Below are 25,246 nucleotides of genomic sequence, written 5' to 3'. Positions count from 1 at the left end.
GTGCCCGGAGCGCTCCCCGCGGGAGGCGGCGCGGGCGGGCCGGGGCGCGCCTGCGCGGGAGGCGGCGCCGGGCGGTGAAGTTGGTGGGAGCGCCGGTGATAAAATGGTAGGTTGTGCGAGCCGGGGGGAGGGGAGGCGGCGAAACAGGGGAGGGGGAGCCCCGACCAACCCCCGGACACCCCCCGGGCTGAGGAGCCCAGAGCCCTCACGCCTCCCGCGGTGCCGAGTCCCATTGCTCTGCCCGGGGACGCGCCAGGCGCGGGGACGCGCGGCGCGGGGACTCGGGGACGCGCACCCCCCGCGCGGAGTCGCGCTCCCGCCGCCTCCCCCCGGGCCGGGAGCGGGGAAGGTCACCGGGGGCGGCGGGGGAGGGGAAGGGAAAGGAGGGGGCCGGGCCCCGCCGCGGGTATTTCGAGCGCGGGCAGCCGGCGCAGCGCGTACCTTTCCCTTTTTTGGGATTGAGGCTGGCGGGGCAGGGCACCCGAGCGGAGATCCCTCGCTCCTGCCGGCCCCTTCCCCGCCGCCGGACGCGGCAGGTGCAGCCTGAGGCGGTGCGAGAGGTGCGGTACTAATTCCCGTGCCGGGTCGGGTGGCGGACTCGGCCGGGGCTGTGGTGGGAAGGAAGGGCTCTCCTGGTGCCTCTGCAGCGGCTCCAGCGCTCCCCGGGGTGTGCGGCGCGGTGTCATTAGCGCTGGAGCGGGCTCGGGAGCGTGGCCGGGCTGTGCCCGCAGGCGGGGTGCCCCGGGCGGGGTCGGGCCGGGACAGGAGCTGCAGAGCCCCCGGGCCCGGCAGGGGCCGGGCACGCTGAGGGGCGCGGGGCAGCGGCGGGAAGGGCGACGTGGCAGGCGGGGGGCTGGAGAGCCCGTGTGCTCCTACCGCTTCTGATCGCTCCCTGCTTCATTTCGGTAGGAATTAAAATAGAAAATATCCGTAAATGCCTGGCGTTAACTAGGCTTGAGAGGACGCGGGGTTCGCTTTGGCGTTGTTGGCAGAGCCCTCTGTTGTGAAGTGATTGTCACTAAGTTTGCTGCCCAGAAGAAGTTTATGTAACTGAGGAAGATCTAGGTGCACAGACTCCCCCAGCTAAACCTTCATGAAAATTTGGAGGCAGGCTGGAGCTCGCAGCCAAAGGATTATGGGTTATTTACTTACCAAAGTATGCACTAGTTATATTTTGCACGTTTTTCCTCCCACTCTACATATTTCTTGTGGAAAAAGAAACGCGGCACATTTCTTCTTATATTAGATTGAAAAATCTTGTAGGAAAGACCAAGATCCTTATCTTGTTTACATGACGTGTTTCTTGTCTCGGGACCATCTATAGTCAAGATGTCCATATGGGTACAAGAGATAAAAAGTAAACTGAAAGATGGTCCCGTGTTTACTGCTCACTGGATCAGGATTCAGTTCTCTTTAAGAGTCCTGTAAATTTTCCATTTATACCATTGTACCATTATACCTGATGATTTAAGCTGTACTGGAGAGTTCATACAAATTTCTCAGCTTAATTGTTGGCCCAGAACATGTGTTAAGAATGGTTTAACAAAATTGGAAAATACAGAATATAATAAAAAAACAGAGTTTGATTTAAGCTATCTCCTTCTGCTTCCAATTTCTTGTAAAGAATAAGGCTGAAATATGTTACTAGCAAATTTTCTCCCTGTAAAATGCCCATTCCTACCTCTTGGGTGTTCCAGAAGTTTAGGGATATTGTCTCAGTATGGTTGCTGCAGTTGAGAGAACCATCATATTAGTTCTTGTAGACCACTACGATAGGCTTTTTTGTTGTTTAATATATTAGTAGTATAAACATATTTTTCAAAGTTTAATTAAACTTTTAGGTCACATTTACAGCAATCCTACAGTTTCATTGTAACATTCAGCAGTCTCTGAGACGTCCACTTAATCTATTTTATTTTTGCCTTGTATCTTCTGTTGGCAATGTTTTATAACATAATTGTATGAAAAATGCTTCTGCCTTTTTCAGCTGAGGACTTAGAATGATTAAATTTTGCATAGTTAGTTGTTGCTAAGAAAATATTAGGAAAACTCTTGGGTATTTTTTCTCCATGTATGAAGGACTTATACAGAATTTGAGAATCTGTAAGTTGCACCGTTTTAATTTCTTTTTTTTATAACCACTAGGCATATCTTTCAGAAGATAACCATATTTTAAAATGACGAAACTTGTGTTTACTGCTGTTACAGAACAGAAAAAACGTCAGCATATGTGAGCAATAAAGCAGAAATACAAGTTTGTTACTGACAGAATATGTGCTGCTAAAAATGTATATATAGATGCTGTCATTTCAATTTTCAGAAGAAAATGCTCTCTGTTTAACTGCAGAAGAACAAGGCTTTGTCTTCCTGTAATTCTGAAGTGAAAGTTGTCATCAACAAGAAAACTAAAACCTTTAAAAGATAGGCATTAGTAGTAGAATGCTGAAACAAACTTCTGGATTAGCTTCATTGGCTTTCCTGCTTCTTTTGCATCCCAAAGCATAAGCTTAAATCATCCCAGAAGGACAAGGTCCGCCAGTTTATGGCATTTACCCAGGCTGGTGAAAGGACTGCTATATACTGCTTAACACAGAATGAATGGAAACTAGAAGTGGCAACAGACAACTACTTCCAGAATCCAGACTTGTACTACAAAGAATCCATGAAAAATTCAGTAGACAAGAAGAAATTAGAGCAATTGTATAATCGATATAAAGGTAAGGTGTAGTTTTCTGGGGAGTTTTTGGTTGGTGGGCTGGGGTTTTTTGTTGTTGTGGATTTCCTTTTGTGTTTCTCTAAATTATGCTGTGTGAGGAGTTTTTCTGCTTTTTCCCCTACCATTTTTGAGAAGTTTTAAGTAAAGCTTGCTAGCTTTTGCTTCCCACTATGTGTTTATAATAATAAGATAAAAATGAAGAAAGGTTTTAAATTCTCTTCATGATCTGTACACAACTTCTGTAGAGATTTCTGTAGACTTTAAAAGTAGGAAATTAAACTTACAGTGAAGAAGAAGTGCCAGCTGTCAAATATGGTAGCAAAGTTTATTATGCAACATATGTGATTTTTTTTTTTGCCCGTAGCTGCTCTTAAATGTATGATGGTCTTTCCATGGCAAAATAATACATATTCTTCTTCTGCTAACATTTGGGGGAATGAATTCTGTTCAGAGACAGTAACATTTCTATACATTAAAATCAAAAAATGTTTCAGATAACATTACAGCTAGGAGTGAGACAAAACAGGTAAGAAAACTAAAAAACTGGAAACTGCACCCCTATTTAATTCCTTCATGCTGGCACCTTACAGCAAAAGTGATTTGCCTTTTCAGAGAGGGAAAACCACAGGAAAGTGGAGTAAAGGCAGAGTTGCTTCTTTTCCAAGTCTCATTTTACATCATTGTTTAAAAAAACCTCAAAAGCTAGGCATTTAAATATAAGAATGTGTGTGATGCAGGTGATGTGATGCTTGCTGAACCGTGGCCATCTGACACGAGCGTGCATTGCTCATGTTGCAGCAGTGCAGGCTGGAATCATTGCTAGCTCCTGTTGAAATCCATACATCACATGTTTGAAAACACAAACTCTTAACCATTACTCAACTAGGATTTTATCTACTTTTTTAATTGAAATATATGGCATGCTTTGTGTACACTTTACCCTTTTTTTTAATGTTACTGTTTCCACGATTTTTGTTGTTCTTTACATAATCTGTTCTATTTTAAATGTAGGGATTCTTTAATACTTCAATGTTGTGTGGTAATGAATTGTGTAGGGACAAAGAGGCAGCAGTGCTATAGTATTTCTTCGTGAAAACAAAAACCCAGAGACAAAACTCAAAGAACCATATTTTGTTTTATATATGCTTATGTGTATGTTTATATCGTATATATGTAAATCTGCATATATCTGAATCTTTTGTTTGCTCCTTAAATGTCAGTCAGTTTTGCAGATTGCTGGGTCAAAAAATATATATTCAAATTCATGAATGCTGTTAAGAATAGCTAAAATGGAAGAAGATTATCACAAATGTTATTTGTTATTTATAAATTTCTAGCAGTGGCAAACTGCACCATCTGACTTTCATGAAAGTAAGTCTAGCCAGTTTACGTCAGTATTTTAATTAGCAGCACACCTTTGCAATTCTGGCACTTAAACACTGAAGCTGTAAATATTAAAACCTTTCACAAGATTTGACAGAACCCTGTAAAAGTTTTGGTTAAGCGCCTTTCCTTGATTCATATCTGGCTTAAACCTGAGTTGCTGGCCCCTCAACAGTAAGAGTTTCCTTCATTCGACAAGATCTATAGGTTAGTACACTATACTTGAAATCTGAAATACCTTCTTCTGTGCTGTTTTTTTTCTTAGTTTTCCTTCCTGTTTATCCAGCAACTCTGTCAAAACAAGAATTGCATTTTTGTTACTAGTTTCCTGGATGATGTGAAATGTTATAGGGATTTAAAGTCCTTATTGAAATCCATCAGACTTTTTCCATTGATTTCAAGATAGTGCACATCTCGCCTTCAGTTCTTCAGTTACTCTCCAAATACACAAGAAATATGTTTTACATGTCTGAGAACTAGTTGAATAGATATATTTACTTGTTATTTGGGATCAAAGGTCCCTGAATTATACTGTGGATGTAATTCTTGGTTTAATAAATGTAACTCTGTTTGCCAAACTAACTTCCTCTCTGGAATTAACAGTTTCTTTCACTGTAGTATTGGCTAGAGAAATTAAAGGGATCTAAGCTTAAGAATTAAAATAAAATTCAAAAGGTTTTATCTAGGCTTGATTTTTTTTTTTTTAAATCAACTTCTTGGATCAGGACTAAAATAAATCATGGCTGAAAACGGTAACAGTTTAAGAATCTAGTGTTAAATTTACTCAAGAGATGCTTTTGTACGCAGCCCAACTTATGTTATTGAAATGTCTTCCTCTCAAAAGCTGAGAAAGACAGTTTAGTTAGTGGTTTGTGAAGTCTCAAGCTTTGAAAACTAGAGGTGTGGGTTTATCTTCTTTTGTTTTCAATTGCTTTTTTCTTCTCCAATTATCTAAGTTTTCGTGGAGAGAGTTGGTTGTTTGGGGGCTTTTTCAAGAGAGAATTTTGTTACAGAATTACTATAAGGCATCTACTGGCATTCAGAAAGCATTTCCTCAGTAGTACCTATGTTTCACTTGTACTAAGTTGCATTAACCAGCTTAAGACTCTGTTTTACTAAGGCTTTGTTTGAACAATGTTTTGGTGATTTCCCTGACTTATAATTAAACCCCCAAAATGCTTAAATGTGGTCTTTAAGTAGATATAGTGGAAACCCATATGTCACTATTAGGAAGAGAAAATCTGAAGTCTCATGTGGTAGGTATGTTTTTGTTGGATTTGGTTTTGAGTTGCTTTTTTTTTTGTTAAGCTTAATACACGCTGATCAATATAAATATGTTGTATATTTTGATGTGTTTGTCACCCTTACTGTTTCTGAATGTAGGCAGCATCTCCTGAGTTAATTCAAATCTTTTATAAAGGATTGTGGACGGAAAACAAAACTTAGTTGATGTTAGCAGATGATTTCAGGAAACATTGTAAAACAATTTCTTTATAAGTTTACAGAATACTTAATCTGTTTACTGATTCTCTTTTTAAAAAAATCTAGATTTCTAGTGAAAACATTTGTGAAATGGCTATGAAAAAATGAATACCTGTATTATGCAGCACTGTATTATGTGCATCAGAGCTGTCACATGAGTATTTGTTAATATGTTTTGTAAATAATTATAATTCTCCTCTTTGTATTTTGAACTGCAGACCCACAAGATGAAAATAAAATTGGCATTGATGGGATCCAGCAGTTCTGTGATGATTTAAGCCTGGACCCAGCCAGTATCAGTGTTCTGGTTGTGGCATGGAAATTCAGGGCAGCTACACAGTGTGAATTCAGTAAAAAGGAATTTGTTGATGGCATGACAGAGTTGGGGTAAGTATCCATTTCTGCATAGTTTGTAATGTAAGGCCCGAACCATGTTTCTGTTCAAAACATTTTCAGTTAAATTGCATGAAGCTTAAAAAAGCTGTTGAGGCTAGTGCCAAGCTTAACAGGTGCAAAATGTCTGTAGTGTCTTGTCTTCCTTGAATTGGTGCTTTACTGCAAAGCCTTAATGACCACAGTAGGGGAAAAGGAAAACAATTTCTACCTGTACAGCAAGGGAGTCAGATGGATGATTCATGTATCTTTTTATGTACTTCATAGTAAGTATATGCATATTTGTGTTAAGGATTTGAGTTGGACCTCCTGCTGTTAAAAACTGAAAGTCACTGGAGGTGTATGAAGGGAAGAAAAGTCAGTGTTAAAGCAGAAAAAGAATAGAATAGAATAGAGCCTTCAATTCTTTCCCTTTACCTTGCCACCAGCAAATGGACCCTTTCTTTTTGTCCATTTTACCACCCATATTTTCCTCTCTTTTATACTAGATACTTCATTTGTACAAAATATCTATGAGGAATTGAAGTAAAAATGAGGATATTGGTAATAAAAAAGATTGTCCAACTGTGATGTGACTGATAAAAATTTCCTTCCTGGATTATGGAGCTATTCTGGATGATAAGCTTTGAACGTTGCCTTTGTTTACCAATAAAGTCAAACATTTATCATCATAAAATAATGCTTTGTGTGTAACTTTTCCTTGAAGAGGAGCAGCATTTCTAATATTTAGACATGTCAAATGATTCTTTTTAACAGATTACATTAAATGGGTGGATAAGTGCCATTTATTAGTTCCTGGTTTTTGTGGCTAAACAATTTCATTTGATGTTAGAATGGCACCTTATCAATACATTTCTAAGATAGACCAACTTTTAAGAAATGTGGTGGTTGTTTCTTGACCAGAGATTGTAGCAGTCTGATGTTACTGACCTCATCAGTTACTGATTTCTTTTTAAGCATTCCTTTTTAAGAAATTGTGATGAAATAACTTCTGGTACCATCTGAAGTTCACTGCTTTATTTTGCCCTATTGGGCAGCTTTGGGTAGAAATTATGAGAATGACTATGGTCTTCTAACCATGGACAGAAATTAAGTGCTCGTGCTATTATATTAAAGGTTGTCAGCTTTTTTTTTTTTTTTCATAAAAGGTTTTCCTAACGACCTGTTCTCGGAACAGCAACTGTTCTTGGGAGCATTATATGGCTGTGCCTGCTTGCCACAGCACTTAGAATTTGGAATGATTTTGTTACATACTTGGAGGCACAGTGTCTGTGGTTTTTAGCAATGAACACAAGTGAGCAGTCAAATGGAAAGAAATTCTCTGAGGCTTAGATCACATAGCATCTTGAGGATGCATATGGAAAAGTATATTTATTGACTAGATCAAGTCCCAGTGAAACTGAGCTTCTCACTTGAAGACTGTTGGCAGAATTCTTTCTTTTCTCCGCCAGGTACTGCTGGAGGCGAGAAAGGTACTTATTTTTATCTGTACCATGCCAGACAGTTAAAACTACATTTGTGTTTTATGGATGTTGTTATAGTTACTCATCCTTTAATAGAATTTTTCTTGAATCTTTAGAATAAATACAAACATTTGATTACAGAGACCTTTCAAATACACTGTGTTAGTTGTGATAGCTGCTTCTTTTGAAACCTGTTTGCTTCACTTTGAGTTTCTAGGTATAATTCAAGATATTGGTTGTGTCCTGTAAACCTTGAATATTCATTTGATGCCTCATTGTGGGAGAAACACTTCCCTTTTAAAAATGTGTCTCAGGTGTCTTAGCTCAGGTGTTTTCACTGAAAATGCTTTGATGGTGTTATTCAGGGATGTGTTTCTGTTAGAATTTCAGTAACTTGATTCTGTCTTAGCTTAACTGTGCCAGGCTGTTAAATATTTTGCCAGCTTTCAGGCTATCATTCGAGGCTCATTTTATTCCTAGGTTTTATTCTCAGGTGTTCTATGATGGGGAGAGAATGACTGCAAATAATAGTTCATTTAGTTGGAAAGTCCGCAGATCTTAAGATGAACTGTAAAAATATAGTGTGAAGAAGCTCTTTATTCAGGAGAGCAGAGAATAAGCAATGTGTATCTAGATTAAAGCAAAATGTCACACGCTTGTGTTACAACATCTGTCTCAGGGGAAGGAATAACAGAGTTCAGTGAGGTTTGGGTGTTCATTAAGAACAGAATAGCATCTGTTCATAAAAAGATAGAAAATTCATAAAAAGATAGAAGTTAAACCACTGAATGCTGTTTGCATTCTGTACCTAATGGATGCCTGTATACAATATTCCACTTAAAATTCTTTAGTAAAGGTACATGAGCACTTATATTTTTCAGAATGCTATCCAGAAGATAATCTGGTTTTGTCTTAACCTCTGTTTTGCTTTACTCTTAAACTAAAGCATTAAAAAGGTGGGGGGAAAGTAGGAAGACATTTTAAATATATGCAAATAATGTAATCTCTCTTGAACAGGTGTGACAGCACAGAAAAGCTAAAAGCTCTATTGCCAAGACTGGAACAAGAGCTAAAAGATCCAGCAAAGTTCAAAGATTTTTATCAGTTTACTTTTAACTTTGCTAAAAATCCTGGACAAAAAGGTCTAGGTAAGTAGAAAAGAAATGAGAAAATGTCTGCAGTCAATGAAGTCTTCCAAATGTTTCCAGTACTACAATATTCTCATTGGCGATTGTATAGTAAATTCATTATTGATTTCTTTCACTGACTTCTCTTTCCCATCTTCTTTCATTTAATCTCTTCCTAATGTCCCCTTGGTGCAGATAATTTAATGTGGTTCTCTGCCAGTATTGACATTCTCTCACCTCTTGTCAAAAGAAGTTTCTGCAGTTCTTTGAGACCTGTCAAATTTTATTTTTAAAAAATACTGAGCTAGTGAGCTCTGTGTGTTAAGAACTACTGAAACAAAATGTCTTTATCAGCTCAGGAAGAGGGAGAAAACTGGGCAAAAGTTACTGTTCTTTTTAAAATCTTTAGTATTAGCTCAGTTTTTTTGTAAAATTTAGAAGAACAGTATTATGGACTTGGTTTAAAACTAGTGAGTCAAAATGAGCATAGTTTATATAGCATTAAACTCTTATTCTTCATAAAGTTTGAGGTTTATCCCAATCCATGCCTTGTATTGCTGGAGTAAAACTGATACATCATTAAAATTCCATTTTTTTTTTCTCAAATCAAAAATCTCCGGATTGTGAATAAATAAAAAAAAAACCAGCAAGATGAAGTCCATTCTTTTCAAGTTTATGTCCACTTTCAGAGGATGCTGTGTAGGAAGGAATTAATGTTTTGTATATAGAATAGCACTGTACCATCGTCCTTGCTCTTTGTGGTATGTGTGAGAGGAAGTGGTTTGTTCGGGTTTTTTAGGGTTTGGGTTTTTTTTTTTTTTTCTTTTTAGCATAGCCACTCTAAATCTGTGTCGAAGTTACTTGGAAAGTTGATAAATGTTTTTCTCAAGAACTGTTAGGAGAGCCAAATATCAATTTAGATCTCAATCAGGTGTCTGTTCCACATTCTTTACTTCAAATAATCTTTCTTGTCTTTCCTGATGTCTTTTTTTTTTTTTTTTTTTTTTTTTTAACTATGGACAACTTTTAGCTAGTTTATATTTTTCTTTAATTTTTTTTCAGCGATTTCATTTTTCATTTCATCTATCACACTCTTATGGCTCATGTGCCACTTTTACTGACACAAAAATGAAGAAGTCTTGTAGCATCTCTGTGAGTTTGGTTAGAATTCTAGTCCCTTAGCTAGTCTTCATTAACAAAGCTTAGTACCATTTACAGCTGAGGCTGGAATTTATGGGATACCTAAAGAAGTATTACAAATAGCTTCCTCTTTTGCTTGGGTCATCCCAACATGAAATTCATGAACTTGGGCAGTACATTTCAAGAACTTTTCACCTAAGCCTGTATTAACAGGAAGAGGGGAGGCAGCCCAGCCCAGGTTTAGCGCTGATTGTGCTGTTTGTTGGATGTGAGGAGACTGACTTGTTTTCCATTACTGCAGAGCTTACAGGCCAAGAGCAGGCAAAACTACCTGCAAATCAGAAGTGGTGGGCAGATATTTATTCTGCATCCGAGTAGGCCCAACGCCTTTCTTTCAACTTTATTATGACACACAAGGGTGAGATGTTGTATTGCACTAATTAGTTAGTTCATTTTGCACTGGGTGTTTTTGGTCATGCCTTCCCATGTACCTTTTCACCTCCCTCACCTGATACCCCCTATTGTCTCACCTCCCCCTGGGTCAGCTCCCATTGGGCAACAGACCTCCTCCTTTCCCCCCCTTTTCCCTAGGGATTAAAACTCCCCACACGGGGGAATCTCTCCTTCTTTTTCCTCCTGGACCTTGAGGTGTGAGTTCTACAATAAACCTATGGGACTGTGCCCCACGAGGAATAAGAGCGCCTTTTGTCTTTTATCTTTTTCCTAGCCCAGATTCCCCCCGAGGTCCACAGCCAGCCAGGGTCACACCTTAGGGGTTTAGGAACTCAGGCACATTACTTCTTTTTATTCAGTATTGAGGGTCCTTTCATTTGTAAGTCTGTCTTCTCTGTTGTGTAAGAAAGGTGTTTTCTTGCTAGAAAGTACCAAAGTTCCTTCTTGCACTAAGAGTTGAACTATTAGCAGGAGAAAGTAAGAAGTGCAAAAACTGAAGTAAAACTTGAACTGTGGAATGAATTGATGGGAACTGTTGCTGATTTCAGTTTTCAGGAATTTTAGTAATTTTGATAATATTTACAGTGTCTTAATTTCTAGTACTTAGTTCTTACATGGCAGTATATTAGTGGCATTTTTCATCAGACTTTTTCTGGTTTTGCTAAGCTGTTTCTAGATAGTAAAGAATTACAAGCAGATTCCACTTTTCTTACTTAAGTGGAGATACACCATATTTCTTGGATCAGTATAGGTTGAGTAGAAAGATACTATTGAGCAAACATATGGACTAATGCGACACTTTTGAGTGAGCGAGGCCAATGATAGCTTACCCAAATGAAAATGAACACTGTATAGGTTTGGAATTGGAGTCCAAACCTATACAGGGATTCCTAATCCCTAATTACAGGGATTAATAGTCATAGTGGAGCAAAGAGGTGAAGCAAAAAAGTAAGTTTAGGGGTAGGTGTTTGTAATAACCACAGAGGGAAGCAGTATCTTGTAAGCAAGGAAGAAAATCCCACCAGTTATTTTACTGGAGCGCCTGTATGAGCTGAGAATTCTAGTTGCTTCAGCTACATTTAATACAGGTTTAGGTTGGTTTTTTTTTAATTTCACATCCTCTCCTCTGTATGCATTTACATGTTTTCTCCTGTGAGACTGAGAGTGAGAGGCTGTCCATCTTTGTTCCCTGTCTCCAGGGTTGTTTGGTATTTATGTCCAGTGAGTGTGTGCCCTATTGTCAAGGAGATGTGGGAATTGATACCAGCCATGTACAAAGTCTGTTGCTGTCTTACTCAGTTTGGAGCCTTTACTTTGATTAAGTCCAGATAGTTCAGCAGAGTGAATAATTAGATTTGTTACCATCTGATCTGTTAGAAATCTGTCCCTAGCTCTGTCTACATCATCTTACAGTGATGACTTCTCCTTCTTCCCCACATGCACATTAGATGGCATTCAGTCAGTACAGGATGCTTCTTGCCTCCTGCCCAGCTGCTTGCCTTAAAGTCTTTCTGGTGAATTGCAACTTGGAGGAGACTCAGAGGTCTATAAGTTTATGTCAAGTAAAGCATAAAAGTGAATGGTTTGAATTAATGAAGTGGAAATAATCTAGGAATTCTTTCCTAAACTTCAGTTGCAGGATATTTTAATGTGATTTTTCTAGGATCTGAAGTATTCCGTGTTTTTTCTTATTAGGCTGGGAGCTTAAATCACCAAGTCTGGTAACTGTACTCATTGTTTAGAGGACTGATCTGAAGACTAAAAAAATATTATTTAAATCTTAGATATACACATGACCTATAAATGTACATATTTGAAAACTAAGCTAGTTTGACATAGTGCCAGTGACAAATGAGGAATCCATATTCTTAGCAGATTGTTAATAGAAACCTTTTAGAAAAGAACACGTAATTAAACTCCTTCTGTTGGGTCCTTCAGGCTAAGTGCTAGGGCATCTCTTATAACAGAAATAACTCTTGAGACTAGAGCTTACCAGAAGTGTGTCTGTGATAGACAGACTGACTTACACAATTATTCTTCGTATTTTTTCCTTGGTTTTTTTGTCTTAGCATATTGAAGCCATAAGAAATGAGTGAAATAGCTCTAAAACGTTCAAGTAGCAATGCTTTGGTTACGAGTCGTGTTCATTGCGCCATCATTTCAGATTACTTTTTTAAAAATCTGTATCTACTGTTTTAAGAAGTGATATGCAACAGTTATTACTTTAATTTTTGTCTCCTCTCCTCTGAAAAGCACCAGGAAAGGGTGACTTATGGGTTTCTTTTTAATATGCCAGGTAGTCTTTAAATTTAAAAGGTAGAGAAATACTTACATAGTGTATTCCCTTGTGCTAGACAGAATCAACATCTACTTAAACCAATTCTTGCACATGCTTTTCTAACCAAATGCTCTGTGGTATGCTGCAATATATATTAAATTGCCTTTTCAGTTTCAATAGGTATTAATAAGATTTGGGGTCTGATTTGTACTGGTCCTATGGCTTAACAAGTTTCAGAGCCATTGCCTTCACAAAATAGAATCTTAAATTTTTGATGGCAGGTTCTATACATCTTTGTCCATGTTTGCTTAAACCTATTGTTAGATTTTTTTTTTCCTAGCATATAATTTAAATCTCTGTTTCTGTATTTCTCAGTTTAATACTTTAACCAGCCAAAGTAAATATGTAGAATACATTTCCTTAGAGTGAGTAACACCTTCTTAAATAGTTGGCAATTATATGTGTGTCTTCACTTAGTCTCTGGACTGAGTAAACCAACTACCCAGATAAATTTTCTCCCCTAGCTCTCTGATACTGGAATTTTGTCTTCTGACTCTTATTTGCTTTGCAGTCAAATTGATCTAATATTCTCTTGTCGTGTAGTACCCAAGCCAGACACCTTCTATGTGTCTTAAATATTTTGCTTCTTGTTTTGCATCCTTTTGACTTTGCTTAAGTCTGATACTGTCTGCAGTTTGCAGTTAGTTTTACTATTGGGTTTCTGCAGCACTACCATGTACCCAGTTAAGTCTGATTTTTCTGATCTGATATTTCTGTAGCCGATTACTCCTACTAGCACTATGACTTTGCACTTCTCTTTAATGAAATCTTTCTTATTTACTTCCAAGTGATTTTCCAGTTTGTCCAAATAATTTTGAATCTTAATCCTCTTTTCTATGATGTTAGACTTTTTTGAGGTTTTTTCTAAGTTGCAAATTTAACAGAAGTTAGATACAGGACTGGCCTGCTTGGCTGAGTTACTTTCTCCCAGTTTGGCAGAGGAATGCTTGAGGTTCTTCCAGAACTTCTTTGACCTTTATGAAGTTTCAAACATGGTAGGAAGCAGTTTGAGATTGCTTCAGTATCCTGAGGTGAATTTCACCGGATCTGCCTTCACATTGGGCAGCAGTGCTTGAAGAGTGAATTTCTAGAAGTTCTTTTTGAAATAACTGTCCGTTTTCATTGAATCATTTTGCTTGGAGCATAGCTTGGAAAAAAATATCTGTGTGTGTCCCAGACTTTCTGGAGTTACTATCAGCAGGACACAAGTGTCTTTTTATCACACCAGCTGCCATTTGTAAGATGAGAGGTGGAGGACACAGAAGCCTTTCTTAGAAGTGTTTTTGATGATAGAGAAATTTTGATAATACCTGAAATAGCTGTCTTCATAATTCTGAGGGGATTTTGCTCCAGGAAGATGGTCTTGGAGAGTAGGAGTATGTGTGTCGTTTTGTGTTTTCTTTATTTTTTGGAAAGGCTTATCTTCCCTTGCTTTTTAATTTCTTCTTCTTCTCCAGTTCCGCTCAAAACCAATGCAAGAAATTCCGCCATTATGTAATTAGATGGGAAGAATCCTCTCCAATAAACTAAGTTACATCTGTTCTGTCATTCCCTAAAATAGACACAGAATTCAGTACACCGATACTCATTCCTAGAAATAGGACTGCCTTTTATAGGAGTCTCTTTTCCACAGTTCATGTGGTGACAGTAGGGAGTTTTTATTTCTCTTTGTATCTGCAGGACTTCTGTCGCTATAGTCTCATCCAACTCGAAAGTTCACATTTTTTTTTATTAGCTCACCATTACCAAGTAGAATGCTCCAGTCTGGACACATGCTTTTTAAAGAAGTGAAAGTAGTAGCAGTCCCCCAGGATGATATCTTGTATAAGGAGTGAGGTGCAGGAGGCAAAAGCTCAGTGCATGAGATCTGCCATGATGATCTTGAAGTAGAAAATTATGTTCTGATTAATGTTACTCAGCACTCAACTGACGAGTGTCTTTCAAATACATCTGAATAGATTTGATCATTATCAAGGAAGACAGTGTATGCTTTTAACTGTTAGGACTATGACTCTCTAAGTGGTGGACAGAATTAAGGAAAAAAACAGCCAAGTTTCAACACAGCAGTGCCATCTCAATGGCTGCATGTTGGACCCGGAGCAGATAATATTTAGATATATTAAACTTGGTTTGCATTTTGTCTTTTTATTTTGAAGGTGCTGTTTATCAAGTTATCTGGCTTGTCAGGAGACTTTAAAAATAATTATTTTGGATAACTGTGATTCTGTCTTTAATCTGCTTTCTCATTTTCTTACTACTGTATATAGTACAATAAGTCTTTAAATTTTGCATGGTACAGATTTGGAGAGGTTTATCTTGCATTCTCCTCCCAAGGTCCAGCCTTTCTACTGCAGTCTAAATGGAATTTTGTATCCTAGCTCTTGTTGGTAAGTGTGTTAAAGGAAAGGATTAGAGGCCTTTTGTCATGTTGTCTACAGAGTAGTTCAGTTTTCTAAGGGCACTTGCAAGTTCAAAACAAGGCCTTAGCTCTGTCTCTATTTTTTTTGTTTTGTTTTGTTTTTTGAACCTGATACTTGCTGTGATTCTCTTATTGGGTCTCCCTTTGAGCCCCAAAAAGACATGCTCAGGAATTTGTTACAGTTTGTTTCACCCCCAAGGAGGAGCTTAATGCATTCTTTCATGGTCCTCACCTTCCAACATGGAAACAAAAAGCCGTTTTGGTCCTTCATCACTTCTTTGTGATCCCTTCGTCTGCTTGCTGGCTCAAAAGGTTGTGCTTCCTTCTCTCTGCCAGTTGCCTGGGATCAAGCAAGAGATGAAAGATGAGGAGGGCATTCAGACTTGAATCAAATATTACCTCAAGACCAGAAGAATGACTTTCTTTGCATCCGGTATGTGGACTTCAAGGAGGTTTCCTTTCCTATAAGCAGATGAGTATAATGTACTCTTTTTAATTGAAGCAACATCAACTTTGGCTTTTATCATAGCAGTATCTGAAGATTCTTTGAGGAGATCTTTAGACATTAGGGAAGGATATTTTTTCTTTCTATTTTGTTTTCTTTTTTTATTCCCACCTTCCCCTCAGCCTAGTTACCAAGATGTCCTCCCCTTTCAATGAAGATTTAGATCCATAGGCAATTTGTAGGAGTGAGTGGATGGAAGAAGTTGAGTGAGGTCTATAAATAAATTTTACATTTATTTTGAAAGAGGTCTGTGAATGCTGTATTTTAGGTGTTCAGTGACCTTGGTCTGTGGGTATGGTTCTTCCTTTATTTTTGTTCACAATTTCCACATTGAAAATCCCAGCAGTTTAAGAGAAACTTGGTATAGAAGAGGTGCTCTGATCAGTAAACATGTGGCATAACTTCCAGTTCTACTAAGGCCTCATTGATTCTTTTACTCATGTTTGCACCTTGTTAGGGAAATATATATCCAGTCAACTTTAAGTCATCTGTTTTAGTTTATCTGACTGGTACATGGGGAGATTTGCAGAGGCAAAAGGGTTGTTGAACTGGCTACAGTCAGGTTCATTAGGCTGCAATCAAACTGGTGTTCAGGCAGCTGTCTCCTAAGTCTAACTTGACTAAGTCAAAGTAGTTCATCTGTTTCTGTGCTTAAGGTGATCAGTAGATAAACCTGAAAGGTTCTGTATGGAATCAGGCTGCTTCAGCATGGCAGATGCTGAGACAGAGCCAATGAGCACAGCCAGACCTTGCTGGATTCCTGCAGTGCTCCTCTGAAATCCATGTGCTGTGCTTTACTATTCCTCCTGTCCACCACAGGCACTTCAGCCTGACACTATGCATTATCTGTCCCCTAAGACAGGGCACTGGGAAGCTCTTTGCTTACGTCTTTGCAGAGATGAGTGGATCCAGCTCATCTAGATCCTGACTATAGCCATGATCTGTATTTGTATCACCCCCTTACTCATTTCTTTTCCCTTCTGCCTGTCTTCTATGGAGGAGCATCCAGTTGTAACTATAGGCTATTTTACTCTAAGCTTTTGGCAATTCAATTAAGTGTTTTTAGGTTATATGTAAGAATATACCTCATGGTATATTCTTCTTATTTTGCTGATTAGGAAAGAAGAAACTAATTCTGCTAATTCTTGTCTGTGTTCTTAGCAATTTGGAGGCCAAAGAAGACTCTTAAAAATCATTCAGAAATGAAGAAACAAGGAATTTATTAACTCACTAAATCTTGCAAGTATTTACTTGATGCTTATTGGTCAGGCAGGTATAATAGTCTTGTTTTTGTGACAAGTTGATACCAGTTTCCATTGCTCTTACCTGTGCATCAGTTTCAATACAGTATTGAAAAGTTATATTAGTAATTCAGGTGAATTAATGATAATATTCTGTCCATTTCAAACATGAGCGCACAAACAGGTCATGTTGGTAGGGAAGACTGAGAGCTAGAAAGCTCTGTTTGGCAGCAATCTGATAATGATTTTCTTTCTTTCTTTCTTAACAAGATCAGCATTTGATCAAATCTTAAAAGTAGGCACAGGCTGTATTTCTCCTTCTGCATTAATTGTGCTGTTTGTTATCACTTCAAGCTTTCTGTTCAATCAGGATAGAAGAGGCTAAGTTTGTTTTAAAGCAAGTTTAGAATGAGGTTTTAATGTTTCAGGATAGATCATACTCATACAAAATACTGTTTTTGATTGAGAAAAACTGATTGTTTAAGGGTCTCCATGACATACAACTCTCATTAGATATTGACACTGAAAATATTTTTGGGTTGAAAGGAAAGCTCAAACTATATAATGTACAGTAGATGATGTGATATTTTTATGATGATCTTTAACCATTTAGCAGTTTTATACTTTGGATATGAACATAGATGTTAGCAATGAAGTCTCTTTCAAACTGATCATTGTCTAGGTGTTTTCAGAGATCCATGCATCTGTCTTTTTCTGTTTATAAAACTTATATTATTGGTCTGTAATGTTGATAGCATATATTTAGGTATAAAAGCCCAGCATATTTTATAGTCGTAGTTTGATCCTTATTGTAACAATGCCTTTGTATCTATACAGCATTGAAAGAGGTTTTCCTAAGACTGCCTGAGGAATTTTTGCCTTGTAAAAGCATCTTCCTGTGGGGATGCCTTAATGACATAAGGGCTTTTCTCTTTTTTTAATATCTATCAGTGCAGCACTAGTTGTAGCAGATCCACAGCATTAATGTTTATTGATACTACTCTCAGCCTGCTAATGGAGAATTTGAACTCTGTAGCTAGGTCTTCCCTTAAAAGCAGAAAAATCCTCTTTTTTTTGTCGTCTGGTGTCAAATTTCTCAACCTAGGTAGGGAATTGTCTTCAAGCAGAAGTGTAGGCATATCCCCTGAGCTCGTGGCAAACCTGAAGGCCCAGTTTTCTCATGTACTTTAAGACGGCATAAACTTGCACCACTATCAAAATTGATAGTCCCATCTAGTCCTTGTGTTCAAATAATGCTTGTGTTAGTTGATGGCTTTGTGGGATTACAGTGAACCAGATGAGGAAGATTGGACCTTTTTTTTCCCCCCCCTTTTAGCAAATTTTACCAAGGTAAGGACTTTCTTCCTTGTGCCTATCAGGAAGAGCAGCTCCAGAGTGCACCTGTTTCATCCACTACGGGGCAGCATCTTTAGTGGGATATGCATTTCTCATATGTTACAGCAAATAACTTCTGCATCTTTGTGCAGAAGTTGTTTGCAGACACACGTACACAGTGTCTTTCAGGTGTCAACTTGAGACAGTATTTAATATGTATTGTGTTAAATACAATTTTGCAATAATCAAGTTCACCTTAACATAATACTGACTTTGACAAAAACCAAGCAAGTGGTCTCTCTTCTTTCCCTTTTACCTCTTCTTTTGTGGCACCTTTAATCATCTTTGTTTCCCTACCTATACTTATTTCCTTTTTCCAAGGAATATTTCCATCAGAAGTATAAACTTTTCAAGGTGTTACTTCTTCAAAGTGCATTTTGCTTAAAGTTGTCACATGATAGATTTGCAAGATTTGCTTGGAGATGTTAAGTCTTCATAAAGAAGCCTGAGTGAGTGGGATCAAAGCCAGTTATTTCACAGTGAAGTTTAGAAACTGTTAAGACTTAAAGTTTCTCTATCTTCATTTTTTGCCTTTCATGTGGGATACCAGATAAGACTAATTAATCTGCATATCTAAGCAGCAAGTAATGCTATTAATTACTCTTTCCTACTTTTTTTTTTTGTGAAAAGTAAGCGTGGTGGCATAGACAGGAAGAACTGAAGGAAGTTTATTAGAGCATAATTCAAGTTCTGTACTGAAGAACATTGATCACACTAGGACAAACACTGGCAGCGCTGTCCCTGTGTAGATAGGTTGAGGCATATTGCATTTTTCTACATCTTAACTCTGCACTTCATCCAGTCCCCAGCTCTGTCTGAAACAGGGACTCTAGGAGCATGACTGTGTTAAAATCTGGAATGTTTCAGTCAGGCGTGAAGCTTGATTACAGGTGACAGTGTCCTTTGGTTTGTAGTATATATGTACAATTTCAAAAACCATTCTTCCTTCTTGTAGGTGCAGGTTGAGCTTCTGTTTTATGTGCTATCGCAGTACTTTCTCATAAGCTTCATGTTTTGCTTATGCTTCCTTCATACTGAAAGCACAAGCTGAAATACTTCTGTGGTTTAAGAAAGGCTGTGCCTTATTTTATGGTTGCCCAGTTGTAATCATGTACTTAGTGCTGTTACCTGTGGGAGCAAGCACCAAAGACATTAGGTATTTGGGAGCTGCTGAGGATGAAAATAGGCCTTCAAGGAAACATCCTTTTTAGCCTTAAGCTGCATGTTATATTCCTTCTGCCTTTCTGCTGGAATGTGTGGTACTGCTGTATCTTCCTTGACCCCTGCCCTCAGATCACTGGTCATGATGGAGAATAAGGGCTGATTTCTTGGACTTGTATTTTCAGTAGTGGGTGTAGGTGTTTATTGAATGATGCCAGAAGAGAATTATTGCTGTAAGGGGTTCTGTAGAATCATAATACCACAGACAAATGACTTTTTTCATACCCTCATGTCCTTAAATTCCCTTCAAAGTCAAGTATGTCCAAAATGTGATAAATTAAGAGGACTTGACATCTGTGGATTTAAATGTTTAAGTGTTTCTGTCAATATTTGCTATGTTTGTGCATGTGTGTATATTTTTTTCTAGATTGTTAAGTATTCTGTTCTGTTTCTGTAGATTGAAAGTAGCTTTAATCTGGCAGTGGGGATGGTGACAAAAATCTTCTATTGACTGATGTTCAATACAAAAGTTATACTCTCACTGCTTGTCTTTTACCTTTTAGGTCAGGGAGAGTAGAAAACAATTTCTCATAGTTTTTTAAGTGATTTCAAAAGAGTGTTATTTATTTGTATCAGAGTATATCTAGATGTAGCTGTCATAGTTTAACCAGAAGAGGTTTATTACTTATAATATGATGCAATATTTACATGTTGCTTAATCTCTTGCAGATCTAGAAATGGCAATTGCATACTGGAATTTAGTCTTATCAGGAAGGTTTAAATTTTTAGATCTTTGGAATAAATTTTTATTGGTAAGTATGTATTTTATTTCTTATTGCCTATCTTATTCCTCAGCAGTCTGGCTTTTGCTGGCTGTGTGCTTCCAGTGAGAAAAAGATGGCATATCTCTATACTTCTTTCAAACTTTTTCCTTTTTGAAAGCTGATATAAAATAGTCTCAAATCAAGCCAAATTAAATATTTTCTTTATGATTTTCTAATTTAGAAGAATGCAAAAAGATGCAGCAAAGGGTGATCTGCTTGCTTAATATTGTATCCTCCTACTTAGGAAAGTTCCTGCATGAAAGGAAGCATGATTGTAGATGAAACTGGTGCTGCTAATTCTCAACACAGCTGGGATTATTGTCAACCATGTATTTTACCACGCTCTGCCTTTTGTAGTACTAATGCATAAACTGGGTCTTTTTAAATCAGTCATACCAGAATTTAACGTTAAGAGACTTTCCATTTTCAACAAAATTTCTTGCCTGAGTCACCACATTGACTAATTTTTTAGCAAATAGTTGTGAACTGATCTTGACAGTTTTTTTACTACTAGTGCAATTCTGTGGGCAGTGGAGTAAAGGTACATAATTTAAACCTTAGAAATTCAAAAATATTCTTGTAAAAGATCCAATTCAGTCATCCATGTTTATACATTTGCATGTCTATGTAATTACAGAAAATGAAATTACGTAATATGTAATTTATTTTGATTTTTCTTCTTCATTCTATCTTTTTATCTGTAGTTTAGGAGAAATAAAAAGTCTTTCTGCATTTTTGTTCCCCAGTGCTTAATAGGGAAGGTGTACACTTTCTGAAATATTTTTTGTAGGTTTTCTCTAGATTTTTTGGCAGTATATTTATTTGAATCACTGAATAATGTACCAACTTCATCGAGAGGGCTTCTGAAAACATTTCATGTTTTTACTGCCTTAATACCCTTTAAGACATCCAAATTCAGATCTGTAGATGTAACTGAAGAAAAATCTGCAAGTTACGACCTGGTATTGAAGTGTGTTACTTTAGAAGAAATATTTAACCTGAATGTTTTGTTGAGAAAAATACGTAAATTAAAAGATTTCAACCTAAGAAAGAAGCAAGCTGGAACTCTTTCAGATGCGGGTTTTTTTGGTTATTGGTTTTTTAACTTAAAAAAGGTGAAGGAATGTTTGTAATAGGTATATTTTTGTATATGTTAATATAAAATACTGCTGTGTAATTTGAAAGTAGTTTGGACTGAACAGTACTGTTATTGCTCTGTACAGGAACATCATAAAAGATCAATTCCAAAAGATACTTGGAATCTTTTGTTAGATTTTGGAAATATGATTGCAGATGATATGTCCAACTATGATGAAGAAGGTAAGCAGTACCTGAATATCTTCAGAAATTGGTACAGCAGAATTAAAATACTGCTATAAATGAGCAAGAACATGTTGTTACCTCATGTCCTAATTTGTTTACCCTTAAAGTTTCAGTTGCCCATACAGTGTCATACTTATTGCCAAAATAGTAGTGATAAGGAGGTTAACTGGTTTGCTGTAATTAGAAAACAGAAGATACAGTCACACCAGGATAGAACACATTATTTGAATGTGTTATGCTCCCTCTGCATGAAACAATGTTTTATACTAAATTTTTGCTACCCTAAATGCAGTTTACTCTCTGTTACTAATTATGTTTTGGAATATGTGCAGAAATAAGTCCTAAGATCTGAATGGCTATAAAAAGAATCCTGTGGTTTTGCTATCAACTAGTGTTTATATTTGTAGTGTGGAGTTCTGTGTTTTAAGTACATTTTGGTTGTGTTAAGAACTATTACTGCAAGAAAGGATTCATATGTGGAATTTATTAGTTAAGTGGGTTTTTTTCAACTATTTTATCATGTTGGGCCTGTTAAAGCTAGACTAGGCCAGAAATGTCAAGATGAGCTTCTAATCCTTTGTACTACACCAGTTTATTGCTGATAATGGTAGGCTAATTTCTCAATCTCTTGATTTCTCTGTAGGAGCATGGCCTGTTCTAATAGATGATTTTGTGGAATATGCACGACCAGTAGTCACAGGAGGAAAACATAAAACTTCCTAACCCCAGATTTGTTGATATGGACTAAATGAACTGCACTGGGGAATGAAGATTTGTTAGCTGATAACTGCACCTTGGTGCTGGTTTCAGTGGTCATGATGATGTTCTACAGATAAAACTGAATTTCCTCCTTTCTGCCTAAAGAAAATGATGACTGATGTGTGGACACTTCAAGAACAAACTCAGAAGATCCAAGCTGTTTGTAGGCTATTGGCTTCAATTATTGTACTGGTTGTATCATATAGGATGTAGATTTTGCATGATTTTATACTTTGGAGAAGTTTAACTAGAGGCCATTTTATTAAAGTTTTGACAGCACAGCATGCCATTCAGTTCATAATCCAAAGTGAACACCAGCAGTTACATAAATAAAAATGTATTATATTGTACTTATATTAAAAGCAGTATTTGTGGTATATAAATTAAATCCATAAATAAAACTTACGCAGTATGTTGTATTTTTATAAAAGTTAGTTCTGTGAATCTGTCTGAATACAGAATTGTAAAAAAAAAAAAAAAAAAAAAAAAAAAAAAAAAAAAAAAAAAAACACCAAAAAAATGAACATAAGCTCTTTTTGTTTGTAACTTATTACCAAAATTTTAAATTTGTATTTTCACATCCTAGATGTATACAGTGATTACATTCAGCCTTTTGCTTTCTCCCAGTGAATTTGACTTCCTCATTTTTCTTCTTGAAGTGCTTGGACATGTAACAATAGCATTGCTGAGGACAGGCTGCTGCTCTATGCTGTGTTGCAACTCCAGCTTTTTTTTAGTACCATTTTGAAGTAGACATTATACAACCAAAGATGTGTTTATAATTCATGTTTAATTATCATAATTCATTTAGTCTCCAATTATGTGTTTTATTATTTTTTAATAAGGAACTGGTGTATGGATTTTATTTGTAGCTTGAAGCATATCATAAATTCTAGCTAAATGCAACATAGTTGTAAATTCATTTCCTGGCACTTCTCTTGGAAAATAGATGTAAATAAGCCCAAAGAATTAACTAGTTGGCTTTCATGGTGGAGAAATAGTTAGGGGTAAGGAGGTTTTATATTAATGATTATAAATATTCATGCCTGTGAATGTGTTGCGCATTCAGCTGTATTTATTTAAGGGGAGAAAAAAGCAAATTAATGCAGTTTCAGTGATCTCAAGGCTGGTGAAATTGGACCAGTTTTCACCAGATCTGAATTTGTTCAGTCATTTGTTTCTCCCCTTTGCCAGCCACTGATTATGAAGTGCACAGTTTGTCTTCTGTTTCTCATCAGTGTCTTCCGCTGTCTAAGCACAAAAAAGTTTTACCAGAAGCTGTTCAGCATGTCTTCACACAGGGCTCTTGCAAATGCTACCTCATCAAAATGAGTTTGTCATAGCCACTGTAAAAGTTTGTTAAAATGATGAGTTGTTAAAGAGTATGTGATCAGCTATGATCAATATATTTTCTGTATTTAAGGCTGAATAGATGCAAGAATTTTGGAGAAAATGGTGCATTAAGTTATATAAATTACATCTGTTTGGATTGTTGAAGTGTTGCATGACAGCAGACTATTTTATTTTGTAGTTGCCAGGGTATAAAAGCTTACAATATTCTCTTGAACTCTAATATTTAGAGTTTCATACAAGCAGTCAGCTTTCATTTTGTCAATACAACCTGCAAGGACAAGTGTACAAGAATACAAGTGTATTCATTCTTCCACTTGATAGAATTTCAGTTGTGCATGATCTTTAAAAAACAGGCCAAGGGAAAATTTGAACAAATAAGTGATTTTTCTCTTAATAAGAGCTTGCAAGCAAGTTACGAATGCCCGTGAGAGATTTGTTGTGAATATTTGTCCTTTTTTTGTGAGTGTCAGCCCTGGCCAAGCAGCCGCCAGGTGTCAGCGTCTGAGCCCGCTGCTGCCTGGTGCTCCGTGCAGAGTTACCCACTGAGATTATGCCCAATTACTGTTTTCTGACTGCATCTTTTTAGAAGGGCATTTGTGTACATAACTCCCAAGTATTCTACAGAAGTCAGCAGAGAGCTAGCAGTAGTTATGCTCTTTTTACTGTATTTGATTAATCTACGCCACCTCCCCCATACAAGCCCTTTCTATATCTGTCCTGCAGGCTTTGCAGAATGTGTAACATCTTACAGCAGCTAGTGCATTTATCTAGCTAGAAGCAGTGGAATGCTTGTTACTCACACAATTGCCACTTAAAATATATAGATAAAATATAACTGACCAGAAGTAGCTTAAGTTCTATTGGTATGTGATGTAACTGAAGTTTCTTAGCACTAGAGCTTGTGAAACATTTGCTCATGATAAGAGCTCCATCAAATCATTCTGATCAACCTTCTACTTTTAAAATAAATAGAGCATAAAAAAAGGCACATGGGTTGAGGAATTTTTTTCCTTGTTAATCTGGGCAAGAAAGAGGGTGCTTAGCCTAGGATTCAGTGTGTATGTGTGTAAATATATACACACATTTACTCTTAAATCTCATTCCTGGGGGACCCTTCATGGGTGACAGCTTCCAGCAAAGGAAGACTGGGCAAAACACTCCAAAGGTAGTAGCTGATCCTTGTCAACTGGCTTTTGAGGTTTGCTACACATTTTTTGTTGTTCTTCCTGGTCTTCTACCCATTTTAAACCACATGTGATTTTTACATTCCCATACATAAATAGCATGAAGTAATGCCTTCACACTTGAGCAGTCATAAAAAATGCAAATAAACTGCTCTTACCTTACAAGTTTCTTGGATATTTTAATCATTTGCTGCTGTCCACAGTTCCCCTTTACAGGGTACTCTTATTTCCATTTTAAGTAAGCTGATACAGTGGTAACACCTAGGCTGCTCAATTTATAATCCTAAATGGTACAGATGTCTTCAAGTTGTTCAGTGCATACAGTATTACTTCACAGATATGCCATATGTATTTTTAAACTTGGTGCCAAGTTGTTTGGTTTGAAACTGAGCCATAGGATTTGTACTTGCCAGTTCTAAATTTAAATGTAATTTATCATGTGTGTCATGCCAAGGAGAGCAAACCTGCAGGCATCTGCTCATTCAATGCACCTGGGAGATTTGCTGCTGAGTAAGCTGTATGTGTGTGTATATTTTTTGGCAATGGAAAAAGGAATAAATGGACTGTCAAAGGATTGAAGTCAGTCA

General features: G+C 37.3%; 2 protein-coding genes across 8 annotated transcripts in view; one reads left to right on the top strand and one right to left on the bottom strand.

Moving 5' to 3' along the window:
* Positions 1-1,224, bottom strand: part of TMCO3 (transmembrane and coiled-coil domains 3) — a 33,882-nt gene extending 32,658 nt beyond the window's left edge. Inside the window, exon 1 of one of the 2 annotated variants that reach the window (XM_083882701.1) lies at positions 1,153-1,224. The gene's annotated coding sequence lies outside the window, so the exon portion shown is untranslated. Of the gene's footprint in view, positions 1-441; positions 463-1,152 lie in introns of those variants that run through there. The other variant, XM_083882702.1, reaches the window with a different exon arrangement.
* On the top strand, positions 23-25,246 carry DCUN1D2 (defective in cullin neddylation 1 domain containing 2). 6 transcript variants are annotated; one of them, XM_083882717.1, is made up of 7 exons: positions 23-106; positions 2,501-2,717; positions 5,800-5,968; positions 8,455-8,585; positions 19,946-20,028; positions 21,264-21,360; positions 22,007-25,246. In XM_083882717.1, exons 1-7 carry the CDS (start codon positions 104-106, stop codon positions 22,084-22,086), a joined length of 780 nt encoding a protein of 259 aa, XP_083738843.1. In that variant the 5' UTR covers positions 23-103; the 3' UTR covers positions 22,087-25,246. The 6 variants fall into 6 exon arrangements, with proteins under 6 accessions (XP_083738843.1, XP_083738844.1, XP_083738845.1 ...); XM_083882718.1 differs by having other exon boundaries at positions 31-106; positions 2,146-2,717; XM_083882719.1 differs by having other exon boundaries at positions 37-106; positions 2,321-2,717.

This window comes from Zosterops lateralis, assembly GCF_965231275.1.
Source record: "Zosterops lateralis genome assembly, chromosome: 2".
NCBI lineage: Eukaryota > Metazoa > Chordata > Aves > Passeriformes > Zosteropidae > Zosterops > Zosterops lateralis.
This window is presented reverse-complemented; position numbering and strand designations above follow the sequence as displayed.